Here is a 16,779-nt window from a genome sequence, read left to right as displayed (position 1 = left end):
CCTTGCTCTGTGTCTGTCCATCCTTGCTCTGTTTTCTTTCTCACTCCTCCGGGGATGAGAGTGGAATGAGACAGTGTACAGGGAAGCAGCACACACATGAGGTTCTTCCCTCAGAGGAGACTCCAAATCCAGAGTGGCTCCTCTGAACCGTCCCCCTCACATAAGGAAGAGACGTCTGGGCCGGGCGTGGTGGCTCACGCCTGTAATCCCAGCACTTTGGGAGGCCGAGGCGGGCGGATCACGAGGTCAGGAGATCGAGACCCCGTCTCTACTAAAAAAAAAAAAAAAAAATGCAAAAAATTAGCCGGGTGTGGCGGCGGGCGCCTGTAGTCCCAGCTACTTGGGAGGCTGAGGCAGGAGAATGGCCGGAACCTGGGAGGCGGAGCTAGCAGTGAGCCGAGATCGCGCCACTGCACTCCAGACTGGGCGACTGAGCAAGACTCTGTCTCAAAAAAAAAAAAAAGGAAGAGACGTCTGGCCCTCAAAGCCAGGGCTGGGAAATCACGCTGGGCGTTTGCTGTGCACACAGAAGCCGCTGGCCGGGCCCTTTGCCAGGAAGGAGGAGCTGAAGCAAAGGCCACACAGGTAACTGGCCGTGCCTCTCCCCCAGGAAGCCCTGCTCCAGGCCATGGACTGCGGGAAGGATCTGGAGAGCGTGCAGAAGCTGCTGCGGAAACACGAGGAGCTGGAGCGGGAAGTGCACCCCATCCAGGTCCAGGTGGAGGTGCGCAGCTGGCTGTGGAGCTGGGCCCACGGCACCTCCTCAGGGGGACCCTGGGCAGAAGCGGGGAGGAGGGGATATGGGATGCCAGGGTGACCCAGGGCGCCCCTGCCCCAACCTCTGACCCCGGCTTCCCCCACAGTCCCTAGAGCGTGAGGTGGGCCGCCTGTGCCAGAGAAGCCCTGAGGCAGCCCACGGTCTCAGGCACAGGCAGCAGGAGGTGGCCGAGAGCTGGTGGCAGTTCCAGAGCAGGGCCCAGAAGCGGTATGAACCCTGCAGGCCTTGCCTTTGCCGACCCATCCTCTGGCATCTCAGTCCCCACACCTCCCCTCAGCCCTTGTGTTCCCCTGGGATTCTTTCTCCACCCTGCAAATTACTGTCCTCCCAGTAACTCCCAGCCCATGGGCCCTCCTGTGGTTGAGGGGATTAAGGGACAGAAGACACCAGTGGGCACAGGGGAGAGGGGTTTGAAGGCCTGGGAACTAGCTGATGAGCACTGTGGGCAGGAGGGAGGCGCTGGATGCCTCGCACCAAGCTCAGAAACTCCAGGCAACGCTGCACGAATTGCTGGTCGGCGCCCAGAGGCTGCGGGCTCAGATGGACATGAGCCCCACTCCTTGCAGCCCTTTGGAAGCCCGGCGTATGTTAGAAGAGCACCAGGAGCGCAAGGTGAACAGGCAGCCGGTCCAAGCCTTTTCCAGACCCTCACCTCCACCCTTTCCTCTCCTCGCCTTGTTCTTGGGCCTCCTGGGTGTCCCGCCCTGCCTGTCTCCTCCAGCCTCCCACTCCTCAGCTGCTTCCCCACCTCTCCTCCTGCCTGCTGGGCTGCTTCCAGTCCCCAGTAATCTGAGCCCAGTCCCGTTCCAGGCCGAGCTGGACTCCTGGACAGACAGCAGCAGCCTGGCCCGAAGCACTGGGCAGCGACTGCTCACAGCGGGGCACCCCTCCACGCCCGACATTCGCCAGGCCCTGGCTGGCCTAGAACAGGAGCTGAGCAGCCTGGAAGGGGCCTGGCAGGAGCACCAGCTACAGCTGCAGCAGGCCCTGGAGCTACAGGCAGGCAGAGTCCCATCCCCAGCCTGCATCTTGGCCCCACCCGACAGGGCCTGCGCTGACCCCACAGCCTCTGGTCAAGGCTAAGGCTGGAGGGGCTGCTGGGCCAGGGACTTCCCCAGCACTCAGCACTCTTGCCTTCCAGGACCCTGGTTCCCCAACCTGTGCCACCAGAAGGGTCACTCCACCTGCAGTGGCTGGACCCTCTGCCGACTGCCTCTTGCCTTTTCCTTTGTTCCCAGCTGTTTCTGAGCTCCGTGGAGAAGATGGAACATTGGCTTAGCAGCAAGGAAGACTCCCTAGCCAGTGAGGGTCTGTGGGTAGGTGTCCAGCCAGAATGGGCAGGAGGGGCATCTTAAAGAGCAGCGTTCGGGGTCAAACTAGCCAGTGCTGCCTGAGCTCCCCAAGCCAGCGATCCTCCCCTTCTGGGGCGTCTCCCCACTTGGGGCCACATCCGTCACTGAGCAGTTATTTACCTGTCATCTGAAGCGATTCCCACGCAGCTGTGGGCAGGCCCCACCGCCAGCACCAGGGAGCTTCAAGAGTACCTGTGTGGCCCTGACCCATTCTTGCTGCCTCATCCCTGCCCTCCTCACTTCCCAAATGTCTAGAGGTTCGCTTTTCCTGCCACTGCCCCAACCCTGTAGCAGACAAGTGTAACTCATAGGTAGACCTCAGAGGATAACTGGAGACTAACAGTCCTTGGGGGAGTACAGAGGAGGGAGCACTCACCTTATGTGAAAAAACTCTGCCTGCCGCGGAAATTCTGGCTCTTGATCCCTATCCCAAATGCCTCCCCTGGCTGGAAATCACTGTCCTAAAGCTGGAACGGCCTTGAGGGACGTATTTGGGTGGAGCAGCTGCTCTGTGGATGAGCATTTGGTAGGATGTTCTAGGTGGGAAGGCAGGTAGCCTGGGATGGGAGGCGGCAGCCCCGTGGACCGTATTGGGTTCCCCACCCCCACCAGGACCCCTTGTCCCCCATGGAGCCCCTTCTGTGGAAGCAGAAGATGCTGGAGCGGGACCTGGAGGTGCAGGCAGGAAAGATCAGTGCTCTGGAGGCCTCGGCCCGCAGCCTGCACCAGGGTGGACACCCCGAGGCCCCGAGTGCCCTGGGCAGATGCCAGGCCATGCTCCTGAGGTACCGGTGGCTCTGGGGTGAGGGATGCTGTGGGCGGGCTGGCACAGGCATCTGACATCCCGGGTCTTCCCTTCCTACCCTTCCACTGCTTGGCCCAGGCTCACCAGTCTTTTCTAAGGACTGAGGTCAGATGCCGGGGGTCCCCACCGCCCCTGGTGTGTGTCTGCCTGCCTGTTATGGACATCAAACACCATGTGGAAAATCCCACTTCCTTCTTCATTCAGTTGAGATCAAAGAGAGTTTAAAGAGAGGCTTATGCTAGGAGACCAAGAGGAAACCATCTTATGAAACGGAAGGGCAGGGCACAGAGGTCAAGCATCGGCCTTCCAGGGCCACAGTCCTGAGTCCCGACGCTGCCCACTAATGGCAGGACTCAGGCAGGTTCCTCCTCACGGCAGCTGAGCCTCACCTCCCAGGCTCTGAGGGCTGTGATGAGGATGAAAGCATGGTGCTGGCCCTGCAGGCAGGCTAGCAGAAGTCGTAGCTCATCTAACGCAAGTTCAGACATAGATGCATGTGACCTGCACGGCCCATGAGACCCCAGCTCTGCAGTTTTTTTTTCCCTGTGAAAGCTCATCGGGTTTGGCTGCTTCATGCGGCTCCTCAGACTTTTAGATCAAGGGAGATACGGTCAAAAGCCAGATCCCAGACTGGTGAGGGCTTTTGTCCTTCCCAGAGAGCCGACCAGCACCCACAAATGCCGTGGCTCCTTGTGCTGGTGTCCTGGCAGTGGTCGGGGCCAGCCCCTCTCCATTCTTGCAGGTGGATCACACCTGGGTACCTGTGGAGTTCTTTGAATTAACAGAATGCAAACATTGCTGGCCTCTGTCACCACCCACTCCCCCAGTCACCTTAGGTGGTTCCTGGCAGGCCCAGCTGCCCCCAGCACAGTGCCACCCTGACTTCTAGCCCCTGGCTTCTGCCCTCCTGCAGGAGCACGTTTCTGTTCAGTCCAGCCTCTCCGCACCTGCTCCTCCCCACACACTCACACCAGCGTGGGGAGGAGTGCGTGGACCTGAGGAGGTGGGGTGGGTGGGAGGGATGTTAGAACTTCTATTTACTTTATAGATCTCAGTTTCTATTTTTGTGCATGTGGCATTATACTTGATATTGGTACAGAGGTACCTGTGTAATATATAAATCAAATTATTAAATATTATATAAATGTTAGATATTACATATTATATATAGGGAGGTCCTGCTTTAAAAATTCTTGCTGGCCGGGCGCCGTGGCTCAAACCTGTAATCCCAGCACTTTGGGAGGCCGAGACGGGCGGATCACGAGGTCAGGAGTTTGAGACCATCCTGGCTAACATGGTGAAACCCCATCTCTACTAAAAAATACAAAAAAAAAAAGCCGGGCGAGGTGGCGGGCGCCTGTAGTCCCAGCTACTCGGGAGGCTGAGGCAGGAGAATGGCATAAACCCGGGGGGCAGAGCTTGCAGTGAGCTGAGATCCGGCCACTGCACTCCAGCCTGGGCAACAGAGTGAGACTCCGTCTCAAAAAAAAAAAAAAAAAAAAAAAAAACAAAAATTCTTGCTAATAGCAATGCCTGATCAAAAAAGTGGTTTAGACAGTATATTAGCCTATTCAGACAGCTGTACCAAAATACCACAGACTGGGTGGGGTGGTAGAAACCAGCAATCCCCCAACCTTTTTGGCACCAGGGACCGGTTTTGTGGAAGACAGTTTTTCCCAGGGGATGGGAGGTGGTTTCCGGATGACACTGTTCCCCCTCAGATCGTTGGGCATTAGATTCTTATAAGGAGCCTGCAACCTAGATCCCTCGTGTGCGCAGTTCAAAACAGGGTTCCAGCTCCTGTGAGAATCTGTTGCCAGTTGATCGACGGGAGGCAGAGCTCAGGCATTCATGCTCCGCAGCTCACTTCTGTGCAGCCGGTTCCTAACAGGCTGCGGACTGGTGCCGGTCTGCGGCCCAGAGGCTGGGACCCCTGGAATAAACACTCTTCTCACAGCCCTGGAGGCTGCAGGTCCACGGTCCAGGTGTCAGCAGTCGGTTTCCTCTGGAGGTCTCCCTGTTCTGGCAGAGGCGCCTTTGCCCTGTGCCTTTCCCCCATGCTTGTGTCTGCCCCAGTTTCCTCCTCTCATAAGGACACATAAGGCCACAGTGGATTAGGACCCACCTATATTTTCACTTAATTGCCTCTTGTAAAGACACTGTCTCCAAAACCAGTTCTGGGGTTAGGCCCTCAGCATAAGAACTCGGGTACAGGCCGGGTGCAATAGCTGTATTCCCAGCACTTTGGTGGGTAGATCATTTGAGGTCAGGAGTTCAAGACCAACCTGGCCAACATGGGGAAAGCCCGCCTCTACTAAAAATACAAAATTTAGCCGGGCGTAGAGGCATGAGCCCGTAGTCCCAGCTACTCGGGAGGCTGAGCAGGATAATTGCTTGAACCCAGGACGTGGAGATTGCAGTGAGCCAAGGTTGTGCCACTACACTCCAGCCTGGGTGACAGAGCGAGACTCTGTCTCAAAAAAAATCTCGGGAGTACAAAATCCGGCCCATAACAGACGTGTACAGAGGTGGAGTGCAATGGACCTTTATTCCAAAGGAAACTCCAGACTCCGAATATATTCATACCTGAGAAAGCCTAGGCTGAACGGGCACCCCACCCGGCCCCGGGGGTGGCCCCAGGCCCACGAGCCTCTCCTCCTGGCAGGAAGGAGGCACTCTTCAGGCAAGCTGGGACCCGCCGCCATCGCCTGGAGGAGCTCCAGCAGCTGCAGGCCTTCCTGCAGGACTCCCAGGAGGTTCGCCTCGCTCGGAGAGGGAGGCGGTCACGGTGGGGAAGGAGTCGACCCAGGGAAAGGCCGCACTTCCTCTGGGGCATCCCGGAGGTCGGGGGATGGCGAAAGCCCTGGACCGCAGGCCTGTCCTCCCCATGTGCCCAGGTGGCCGCGTGGCTGAGGGAGAAGAACGTGGTGGCCCTGGAGGAGGGTTTGCTGGACACAGCCACGCTGCCAGCGCAGTTACGGAAGCAGCAGAATTTCCAGGCGGAGCTGGACGTGAGCAGGCACCAACAGCAGGAGCTGCAGCGGGTGAGGCCCTGTGGGCAGGAGGGTGGCAGGACAGCTCTCCAGGGAGAGCACAGGACAGTGCCCCAGAGCTGGTGCTGAACCACAGTAACGGTGGCCAATGTTATCCAGTACTTTCTGTGTGCAGGCACCTGGCTAAGCGGTTGTGTAGGGGCAAGTGTAGTGAGAAGTAGTTGCTTCCCCGGGGTGGGGGCACCCTCTCCAAAAATGACACCTTTTCAGTAATTTTAAAGATAACATTTTGATGTGAACAGGATATAGCCAGCAGTCCTGTGAGTGAAGGAGTCAAAACATAGCCAGTTTTTTTGAGACAGGTCTTGCTCTGTTGCCCAGGCTGGAGTGCAGTGGCAAGATTTGGGCTCACTGCAACCTCCGCCTCTCAGGCTCAAGTGATCTTTCCAGCTCAGCCTCCCAAGTAGCTGGGATCACAGGCCCGTGGCACCACATCCGGCTACTTTTTTGTATTTTTGGTAGAGAAGGGATTTCACCATGTTGCCCAGGCTGGTGTCAAACTCTTGAGCTCAGGTGATCCACCTGCCTCAGCCTCCCAAAGTGCCGGGATTACAGGAATGAGCCACTGTGACCAGCATGGCACTTTTTTTTTTTTTTTTTTTGAGACAGAGTCTTGTTCTGTCGCCCGGGCTGGAGTGCAGTGGCCGGATCTCAGCTCACTGCAAGCTCTGCCTCCCGGGTTTACGCCATTCTCTTGCCTCAGCCTCCGGAGTAGCTGGAACTACAGGCGCCAGCCACCTCGCCCGGCTAGCTTTTTGTATTTTTCAGTAGAGACGGTTTCACCGTGTTAGCCAGGATGGTCTCAAACTCCTGACCTCGTGATCCGCCCGTCTCGGCCTCCCAAAGTGCTGGGATTACAGGCTTGAGCCACCACGCCCGGCCGTGGCACTTTTTTAAAACATTCTCTTTTCCACCTGCAAAGGCAGATCCTGACCCCAGGCTGGCTCCCTCTGATATAAATCACCCTGCTAAGTATTTTACATGACTTATTTAAACAAAATAACCATTATTTTCTATGTGATACGGATGAGGAAAATGAGGCTTAGGTAAAGAAAGTTGCTCAAGATCTTGCAGCTGGCCTGCAGGGCCTCTGCAGCTGTGGTGCTGGTGGTCAGTGTCAACACAAGTGCCCTGGTACCAGCGGTCCTGAGTCCACAAGGGGTGTTTCATGTTGTGGCTGCAGGAGGGACAGAGGCTACTGCAGGGGGGCCACCCAGCCTCAGAGGCCATCCAGGAGCGACTGCAGGAGCTGGGAGCACTCTGGGGTGAGCTGCAAGACAACTTCCAGAAGAAGGTGGCCAAGCTCCAGAATGCCTGCGAGGTAAGGTTGTGTGGGCCGTGGGGTGGCTGGCCGGGCTCCAGGCCTCTCCCCTCCTGCCAACCTTGCTTTCTACCCTAGGCCCTGCGTCTGCGGCGGAGCATGGAGGAACTGGAGAACTGGCTGGAGCCCATCGAGGTTGAGCTGAGAGCCCCCACGGGGGGCCAGGCCCTGCCTGGGGTGGGCGAGCTCCTAGGCACACAGAGGGAGCTGGAGGCAGCAGTGGACAACAAGGCCAGGCAGGCTGAGGCGCTGCTGGGCCAGGCCCAGGCCTTCGTGAGGGAAGGCCACTGCCTTGCCCGAGATGTGGAAGAGCGGGCCCGGCAGCTGCTTCAGAGGTAGATCCACCCGTGCCCTCAGCTTCTCTTCCCTGCCTTCCTGGAGGGACCGTCACCCCTGCCCTCTAACTGATGTCTTCTCACTTTCTCCCGCTGCCCATGGTGAGGGCCACAACTGGGTGATCTGTGTCACCAGGTATCCCTAATACTGACACCCATGGTCCCTGCCTCCCTGGGTCCCACCCTCTACCACTGCAGGTTCAGGAGCCTGAGGGAACCCCTGCAGGAGCGCAGGACGGCCCTGGAGGCCCGGAGCCTCCTCTTGCAGTTCTTCAGGGACGCCGACGAGGAAATGGCCTGGGTGCAGGAGAAGCTGCCTCTGGCCACGGCCCAGGACTATGGCCAGAGCCTGAGTGCGGTGCAGCACCTGCAGGAGCAGCACCAGGTAGGGGCCCACCCGGGGAGGGGAGGGCGGGCCCTCGCATGTGAGCGGGGCTCCTCAGCCAAGGAAACAGCACTCGCTATGGCCCAGCCAGGAACTCTGCCTGTGGGCGCTTTTGGAGTACTCCGGATTCTTTGGGGGTCATGGGGACAGGGAACTCCTTGGAGACAAGTTAGTGGGGTCCTGTGAAGCTTCAAGCACAACTGTGGGAGTTCCCCAAGGGTCAGCAACCTCCCCATCCTCCTGCCTCCTCCCCATCCTCCTGCCTCCTCCCCATCCTCCTGCCTCCTCCCCATCCTCCTGCCTCCTCCCCATCCTCCTGCCTCCTCCCCCACAGAACCTGGAGAGTGAGATGAACAGCCATGAGGCTCTGACTCGGGTGGTGCTGGGCACTGGGCACAAGCTGGTGCAGGCAGGGCACTTTGCCGCCCACGAGGTGGCCGCCCGGGTGCAGCAGCTGGAGAAGGCCATGGCCCACCTGCGGGCAGAGGCGGCAAAGAGGCGGCTTCTGCTGCAGCAGGCTCAGGAGGCCCAGCAGTTTCTGACTGAGGTGAGGGGAGTGATGGGCACAGCGGGCGGGCCTGGAACCCAGGGTGAGTGCAGCCCGGAGGTAACTCCAGGGCTCCGGGCCTGGGCACCTTTCATCGCCTCCACTCAGTGGTCTCCTGCCCCCAAAGGCTTCCTTCCACGTGTTTCCCAGAACACAGCTGCTGGCTAGGTTGGCTTTTGTCTTTTTCCCCTCTAGACCAGTGGTTCTCAACCAGGGCTTTACATGAGAATCACCTGGAACCTTCCCTGGATGATTATACCTCAATTACTTCAGAATGGTGAATACAATTGTAAAGGAAGAAAAACAGAAGTAAATGAAGTAAATAGGCTAATAAATGAAAGGGAGAAACACTGCAAGGAATATTTGCTAAAACTTGGTTTTATTTTATCAAGTGACAGAAACAAAATCTATGTCTATGAACCAAGAATAAAGTGTCTATTTTGCATGGAAAAAAATCACCTGGACCTTTTACAAAACACCGCCACCCTGGCTGTGTTTCGGACCAGATGAGGCTGCTTAGGAGTGGGGCCAGGCCGAGGGAGCATGACAGCTCCCAGGCGATTCCCATGTGCGGCCAGGCTGAGCATCGTGGCTGTAAATCCTGAGCCCTGGAGGGTGCCCCAGGAAAACAAATCTCCACTCTGTCACCCCAGCTCCTGGAGGCGGGATCCTGGCTGGCCGAGCGGGGCCACGTCCTGGACAGCGAGGACATGGGCCACAGTGCTGAGGCCACACAGGCCCTTCTGCGGCGGCTGGAGGCCACCAAGAGAGACCTGGAAGCATTCAGCCCACGCATCGAGCGGCTGCAGCAGACAGCAGCACTCCTGGAGAGCAGGAAGAACCCAGACAGGTGCGGGGAGAGCTGCGCCATCCGGGAAGGAGCAGAGAGAAGCCCCTACAGAGGTGGCAGGAGACTGCTCCAGCCTGGAGAGGAAGGGCTGCAGTCCAGGCTGTCGCTGTCTTCCTGCAGCCCCAAGGTGCTAGCCCAGCTGCAGGCAGTTTGGGAGGCCCACGCAGAGCTGCTGCGGAGGGTGGAGGCCAGGGGGCATGGCCTGCAGGAGCAGCTGCAGCTACACCAGCTGGAGCAAGAGACCCTGCTCCTCGACGCCTGGCTGACCACCAAGGCGGCCACTGCTGAGTCCCAGGACTACGGGCAGGACCTGGAGGGCGTCAAGGTGAGTCACTCCTGAGCAAACCTCGCGGGCAGTGGGCAGAGGCCGAGGAAGGCCTGCCTTGGGATGAAAGGGTTGCTGGGGAGTCAGCAGAAAGGAACTTGGAGAGGGTGTCCTAGGGAGGATCCCAATGGTTCCGGAATCAGGGCTGAGGGATTGCAGAGCCACCAGTCTGCTGAGCTCTTCTTGAGCTTTGAGAGCTCATGATGCCATCTCAAGCGACCCTGCCAGGCCTCACACCTTTGCAGGTGCTGGAAGAGAAGTTTGATGCTTTCAGAAAGGAAGTTCAGAGCCTGGGCCAGGCCAAGGTGCATGCCCTGAGGAAGCTGGCAGGCACCCTGGAGCGGGGCGCACCCAGGCGCTATCCCCACATCCAAGCCCAGAGGGGCCGCATTGAGGCCGCTTGGGAGAGGCTGGACCAAGCAATAAAAGCCCGCACAGAGGTAGGTAACCACAGGCCGGGCCGAGCTAGGGGGTCTCAGAGTCTTCAAAAAAATCCCTCTAAGCTCTCCCTACCACAGGCTTTGGTTCCAACAAGACATACACCCTGCTGGCCTCGAGTGAATGCGCCTTCTCCCTCACCTGCTCAGGTTTCTTCCAGGACTCGGCTGTAGCCCAGGACATTCCATCTCTGTAGGTCCTGGGCTGGGGCTGCCTCCTGAGCTGACCGTCTCCCAGCCCCATGAGAGGCACTACAGGTGGTGCTGCCAGGGTCAGCTGGATCCCCGAGAACCAGCCTGCTCTCTCACATGGACCCAACACCTCGTGTCTGCCTTTCCCTGAGATGCACATGAGGCCCTCTCCTCTCCCCGCCCTCCCCACCCCCTGGCCTGCCACAAGACCCACATCGTCACGTTCACTGAGGGTCCAGCATGGAGGATGGTTTCTGTACCTGGGGACACATCAAGCCCCATGGTCCTCCTTGCTCAAAAGGAGGTGGCCCAGGAGGCCATGTCTCCAGGGAGAAAGGAGTCCTGGGAGCAGAGAACAGCCCTGAGCAGCTCCTTTCTCCTCTCCCAGAACTTGGCTGCAGCCCATGAGGTCCACAGCTTTGAGCAGGCAGCAGCCGAGCTCCAGGGAAGGATGCAGGAGAAAACGGCCCTGATGAAGGAAGAGGACAGAGGCCACAGCCTGTCGTCTGTGCGGACCCTGCAGCAACAGCACAGGCGCCTGGAGGTGAGGCCCACGCCCTGCAGCCTGCCTGTCTGTCCCTGCCCAAAGGCGGTGGCTGAGGGGACCTATCTCAGCACTCCCCCAAGGTGCTAGGTGAGGGCGCTCCCACCCCAGCCTGCTTCAGCCTCCTCTCCAGAAACCCAGATCCTTCCCTGAGGGGCCCTGGGACTTGGCCCAGGTTATGCAGCCGAGTGGAGGTGGCTCCTCAGAGAGGCCTGGTGCTCCTGAATGGAGAGCACGCGTCGGCTCAGTGTGGGGACTGAAGCCTGATCTCATGCTCTGGTTGCAGAGAGAGCTGGCAGCTATGGAGAAGGAGGTGGCACGGGTGCAGACGGAGGCCTGCCGACTGGGCCAGCTACATCCTGCGGCTCCAGGGGGCCTGGCCAAGGTGCAGGAGGCCTGGGCCACTCTGCAGGCAAAGGCCCAGGAGCGAGGCCAGTGGCTGGCGCAGGCTGCACAGGGCCATGCCTTCCTCGGGCGCTGCCAGGAACTGCTGTAGGTGTCCTACCTCAGCTGCTGGCTCAGCTCTGCCCTGTGGGGTGGGGGTATCCTGGCTCTTCAGGGAGCTGGGCCCTCCCTCCCCTGCCCGTGCCCTCCCCCCCCGCCCGTGCCCTCCCCTGCTCCCCAGCCAGCCCTGACAACAGCTCCCTTCCCTGACCCTACAGAGCATGGGCACGGGAGAGGCAGGAGCTGGCATCCTCCGAGGAGCTGGTTGAGGACGTGGTGGGGGCTGAGCAGCTCCTTGGGCAGCATGAAGAGCTGGGGCAGGAAATCAGGGAGTGCCGCCTTCAAGCCCAGGACCTGCGGCAGGAAGGACAGCAGCTGGTGGACAACAGCCACTTCATGTCCCCGGAGGTGCGAACACAGAGGGTGGGCCTGGGGTTGGGCTGCAGCCTGATTGCCAAAGGCCTCAGGGCCCCTCACGGGCATGGAAACCAGCAGGCCAGGAAGGCTGGGCGCAGGCAGGGAGAGAGGCTGGGAAGGGGCAGGTGCGGGTCTCACAGCCTTCCCTCTGCACTTCCATTAACACTTGGCTCTCCAGCCCTGCCCTGCCTTGCCCAGGGTGGGAGCCCTACCCAAGCTGTCAACCCTAGCAGCCCCTCCCTGCCAGGTGACAGAGTGTCTGCAGGAGCTGGAAGGGCGGCTGCAGGAGCTGGAGGAGGCCTGGGCCCTGCGCCGGCAACGCTGTGCCGAGAGCTGGGGTCTGCAGAAGCTTCGGCAGAGGCTGGAGCAGGCTGAGGCCTGGCTGGCCTGCCGGGAAGGCCTCCTGCTGAAGCCCGCCTATGGGGTGAGTGGGGGTCCTGCCCCTTCGCTGGCTACCAGGCTCCGGGCGCCCCCCGAGCTGGGCCTCACCCGAACATGCTTCTCCCCAGCACTCACTGTCAGATGTGGAGTTGCTGCTACACAGACACCAGGACTTAGAAAAGCTGCTGGCAGCCCAGGAAGAGAAGTTTGCCCAAATGCAGAAGACAGAGGTGAAGAGTGCCTCCGCTAGGGGCTGAGGGCTGGTGGGGGAACAGTCCCTCTCAGCCTGCAAGTCAGGGTCTCCAGGGCACTGAGCCCTCACCCTGCCTCACCCACTCCTTTCGCTGGCCAGCTGCGGTGGTGGGAGAGGCACCATGGTGGACTGGGTGCGAGCCTCCAGAGCCAAAGCTGAAAGAGCTAGTGAGGGGGAGGCAGGCCCCCTCTGACCGGGAGGGATGGGGGAGGGGAGGTAGACGGGAGCCCGAGGCGTGGCTGGTCTCCCTGACCTAGCTCACCTTGCCCATCTTGCCCCACTCCCCAAGATGGAACAGGAGCTCCTGCTGCAGCCACAGGAGCTGAAACCTGGGAGAGCTGGCAGCTCGCTCACATCCTTTCAGTGGAGGCCCTCTGGACACCAGGGGCCAGGAGCGCAGCTGGCTGAGACGAGGGGCCCCCAGGCAGGTATCCCCATGGGGCTGTAGGCACCCCCAACATTGGTCTCCCTGGAGTATGCAGTGGCTGGGGCTGTGGGGGTGAGGGCCCACACCCTGGAGCCAGTGCTGGGAGCCCTGGGCACAGGAGCTGAAGGTCATTAGGAATAAAGATGGCTATCTACAGCCATGCCACCCTGAACATGCCCAGTCTCATCTGATCTTGGAAGCTAAGCAGGGTCGGGCCTGGTTAGTACTTGGGTGGGAGGAATAAACAGAGCAGGGGGCAGTGGGTGCCTCACCCGCCTTCCTGAGGGTGCTGGTCCTGACATTTCCAGGCCCCATCTTGCATTTTCAGGATTCAAAGGGTGCCCCCACCATGGAGGGGCCTTTGGAGTTCAAGCAGCACCTGCTGCCTGGCGGGAGGCAGGTAAGTGTCTGGAGATTCCTTCTCCAGGCAGCCCCCACTTGCAGTAAAACTTGAGGGGCTGGGAAGAGCCATCTGGGCCTGGCACCCTTGCACTGTGACCTTGGGCAGATGCCACCCCCCACCATGCTGTCCAGGCAGTTCGGTTCCTTGGGGCCCTTTCCAGCTTCCGCCTCCCCCCCCCCCCCCCCGGAGGTGCTGGGATTCCTCCTCCCTCCCTGCTCTTCCCCTTCTGCTTGATTTCTCCTGTCAGAGCCCCTCTGTGGCTTCCCTTTCCCCACAGGGACTTTGGTCCAATCCATTGCTTTTCCTGGGAGGCTCCACACACACAGCGAGGCATGGACAGGCCCTAGCTCCAACTTCCCTTCTGCACATGGCTCATGTGGCCTTCCCGCCTCCCCTCCACAGCCCAGCTCGAGCTCCTGGGACAGCTGCCATGGGACCTTGCAGGGCAACTCCCTGAGCCTGTTCCTGGATGAGAGGATGGCAAAGGAGGTACCAGGCGGGGTGGGGGAGATGCAGACATCGGGGTGCTGGGAGACAAGGCAGAGGGGCCCCAGGACAGAGGGACCACACAGGGAAAAGCTGAGATGGTCGCACTGACCCCTGCTTTTCATGTCTCCTCAGAAAGTAGCTTCCCTGGCCCTCCTTGACCTCACGGGAGCCCGGTGTGAGAGGCTGCCGGGCCACCATGGCAGGAAACACACATTCTCCTTAAGGTGAGGGGAGAGACATGGACTCCGGCATGGCCCCCAGCAGCCACCTGGCTCAGTGGGGGCTGGAAGCGTGGGGAACCCCAAAGAGACAGTGGAGAGTTTGATGTGTCTGTGTGGGTGCCAGGCTGACCAGTGGGGAAGAGATCCTGTTTGCAGCACCGTCCGAAGAGCAGGCTGAGAGCTGGTGGCGAGCCCTGGGCAGCACTGCAGGTGGGCTTCAGGGGAAGGATGCGGGGAGGGTGGCCGACTCCCTGGGCCCTAAGCTTCTGGGCCCCTGTCGTTTTATGCATCCTCAGGAGGTTTCACAGTTAGCATCTCTAACCCCCGAAAAGTAAGTTGGACTTACTGTTTTTTCTCAAAGAATTTAGGTCCCAGAGAGGTTAAGCCACTTGCCCAAGATCACACAGCTAATTAGCAGCAGAGATAGGGCCAGTTTTGAGCCCCAAGCTGTGTCCTGGTCCTGTTCTGCACCTTTTGGAGTCTGCCATTCTGAGACTGCCCCAAGCCCTTCCTGCCAAGATCCTCATGGACTGTTCCTCCAGGGGCTTTCCAGGCTCTGTTCTGTCTGACCTGGGGGCTTCTTTAACCTTCTAGTCCTCAGACAACTTTGAATGTCACCACCTTGACAGTAAGCAAGCCGGGTTCTACTCGGAGGAATATACAGACAACCCCTTGGACCACTTTCTTCCATGGTCAGCGTGCTCTGCCGAGGCTCCATGTGGACATAGTGTGTTCAGGGAATGTGTCTGGGATCCTAGCTCTGTCTGGTTTCCCTGGACTCTCCTCTCAAGAGTCTGTCTTCCCAGAAGCCCAAAGGGATCTTGAGTTTGGCATTCCAGAATCCCCCACCTCCTGAGAAAGGCTCAGCCTTTCTTAACTCACCTGCGAGGAGTTTTCTAAGAGGCAGGACACATGGGGGAAAAACCTGCCCACGAGTGCTCAGCCCACCCCGCACCCCCACGTGGGAAGGGCCTGGCATGGCCAGGCTGCCTAAGGCTGTGCTGAGCCTCCAGAAGCTGGAGGAAGGAGCAGCCAGACCTGGCGCCTGCAGGTGGTCTGGGCCGGGCTAGCAGTGGTTATTCCCTTGCTCTGCAGCCCAGAGTCTGAGCCCGGAACTCAAAGCCAAACCTGTCAACTCTCCGAATGAGTGCGCGACCAAGGATGCCCGGCCTGGATGTCTGCTCAGGTGGGACACACCTGGGCGGGGGGAGCAGGGCGGGGAGCCCTGGGCTTCAGTGGCTGGCAGGTGCTGCCCTCTGAAGCCTGAGATTCTGGGCCTCAGGCTGACTCTGTTGGGCTGTGGGGAAATACTACTGGACACTCAGCTGAGAGGAATCCAGGCCACAAGGCCCAGATTTCCATAGACTCAACAGCGCTCCCCTCCCAGGGCTCACTCCATGCCCTCCACAGTGTGGGGGCCCTGTAGACAAAGCTGCCTGGGCTCCCTGTGCCCCTCCTGCCCCTCCTGCTTGGCTGCTTGTAGGAGGGGCAGCCAGGTTTCCCTCTGCCCGGTGCTGAGAGCCTGCCTGGGTTTGTTTCCCAGGGGCCCATGCCCTCCTCACTTTCCTCCCTCCTCTCTGCTCTCCAAGGCACAGCACATTGGCAGGACGGCCAGACCCTGCCCCACCCTTGTTCCAACCCATTCTCTACCTGGTCCTCCCCTGCTTTCCTCAATCCCCACTCCACGGCAACGGAGAGGGCCAGTATGTCCTGGACTGCAGGCCAGGGAGGAGGAGATGCGAAGGTGGATGTACAGGGCAGGTGGCTCTTACCTGGCTCCTCGGTCCCTTGTAGATCCCAGCATCATTTCGATGCTCAACCCCCTCACCCACATCTCCTTCCCCTCCAAACCAGAGGGCTTCAGGCTCTCCAGGGGGAGGGGACACCTGGGGGTAGGTGAAAATGGAGGAGGGATTGGAGACAGGCACATTCTCTGTGCATGGGCCCCATGCCAGATGAGCCTAGACATGCACACGCATATACAGCTGTGTGCCTGGAGGGCTCATACCACAAGGGGTGGCAGCCACGGCTGTGGTCTCCAGTGTAACCATCTGCTCCCAGTCCTGCAGGGCCCAATATATGATTTAGATGATGTGTTGCTGATGAGACAGGCCTTGTCCTGGACACAGTGGCTCCTGAGGCTACCAGGACAGCCATTTCTTCTGCTGTCTCTAGCTCAGGGCTGGGGTTGCTAGGCCTGCTGACAGACGTAGAGTTGGGTTATGAGAATCGAGGCAATTCCCACTCCTTATCCACAGCTGCTGCCGCGCCTGTCAGCTCTGAAATCCACGCCCACACTTATTCTAGGAGGCTGGCTGGTCCGGGGAGGGCAGCGCACCAGTGTTTGGAGAAGATCTGGGGTGGCCATACCCTACTAAATTCACTGTTTTCCCAACAGGTCTGATCCCTGAGGTGAACCCCAGGGCAACACCAAACTTCAGGGCCACAAGCGAGGACGCATTTCCCCAGGCCCAGCTTCTGGAATAGACAGTTCCTTGTTACAAGATGGCTCCCACCATGTGGCAGGAAACAGCCATTGCCTGGCCTCCCCTTGCACTCCTGTCTGGGTGAAGAGGAGACGTGTTCCAGCAGAGCAGGTGGGCAAGGCCAGGGCTACCCCAGGCCCACGTTGCCGCCTCCTTGCTTGGAAGGGGTGACTGAGCACAGGTAGATGTGGACGTGTACAGAGAATCTACTCTTCGGAGGAAGCCCACACCGACGAGCGAGCTCTGTACCAGCCCTTGCCATGTACAACCAAAAGCCTAGAATGACATGGCCCTTCTCCGCAGTAATAACAGCTGGTCTCAGATACATAGCGCC

General features: G+C 59.4%; 1 protein-coding gene across 1 annotated transcript in view; it reads left to right on the top strand.

The window, feature by feature from the left end:
* Nucleotides 1-16,770, top strand: part of SPTBN5 (spectrin beta, non-erythrocytic 5) — a 46,880-nt gene extending 30,110 nt beyond the window's left edge. The window contains exons 41-67 of the mRNA XM_030920579.1: nt 611-724; nt 864-985; nt 1,228-1,390; nt 1,589-1,777; nt 2,017-2,094; nt 2,743-2,915; nt 5,601-5,691; nt 5,833-5,979; nt 7,172-7,309; nt 7,388-7,644; nt 7,843-8,029; nt 8,364-8,576; nt 9,230-9,426; nt 9,547-9,751; nt 9,997-10,191; nt 10,769-10,924; nt 11,211-11,416; nt 11,587-11,776; nt 12,033-12,209; nt 12,295-12,396; nt 12,709-12,843; nt 13,175-13,246; nt 13,652-13,738; nt 13,871-13,962; nt 14,084-14,169; nt 15,055-15,145; nt 16,358-16,770. Of these exons, the coding sequence (XP_030776439.1) occupies nt 611-724; nt 864-985; nt 1,228-1,390; nt 1,589-1,777; nt 2,017-2,094; nt 2,743-2,915; nt 5,601-5,691; nt 5,833-5,979; nt 7,172-7,309; nt 7,388-7,644; nt 7,843-8,029; nt 8,364-8,576; nt 9,230-9,426; nt 9,547-9,751; nt 9,997-10,191; nt 10,769-10,924; nt 11,211-11,416; nt 11,587-11,776; nt 12,033-12,209; nt 12,295-12,396; nt 12,709-12,843; nt 13,175-13,246; nt 13,652-13,738; nt 13,871-13,962; nt 14,084-14,169; nt 15,055-15,145; nt 16,358-16,370 (3,876 nt within the window). The 3' untranslated portion in view covers nt 16,371-16,770. The remainder of the gene's footprint in view (nt 1-610; nt 725-863; nt 986-1,227; nt 1,391-1,588; nt 1,778-2,016; nt 2,095-2,742; nt 2,916-5,600; nt 5,692-5,832; nt 5,980-7,171; nt 7,310-7,387; nt 7,645-7,842; nt 8,030-8,363; nt 8,577-9,229; nt 9,427-9,546; nt 9,752-9,996; nt 10,192-10,768; nt 10,925-11,210; nt 11,417-11,586; nt 11,777-12,032; nt 12,210-12,294; nt 12,397-12,708; nt 12,844-13,174; nt 13,247-13,651; nt 13,739-13,870; nt 13,963-14,083; nt 14,170-15,054; nt 15,146-16,357) is intronic.
* Nucleotides 16,771-16,779: the final 9 nt, after the last annotated feature.

This window comes from Rhinopithecus roxellana, chromosome 17 (genome assembly GCF_007565055.1).
Source record: "Rhinopithecus roxellana isolate Shanxi Qingling chromosome 17, ASM756505v1, whole genome shotgun sequence".
Taxonomy (NCBI): Eukaryota; Metazoa; Chordata; class Mammalia; order Primates; family Cercopithecidae; genus Rhinopithecus; species Rhinopithecus roxellana.
Note: the sequence above shows the minus strand (reverse complement) of the source record. Positions and strands in the feature narration are given on the sequence as shown.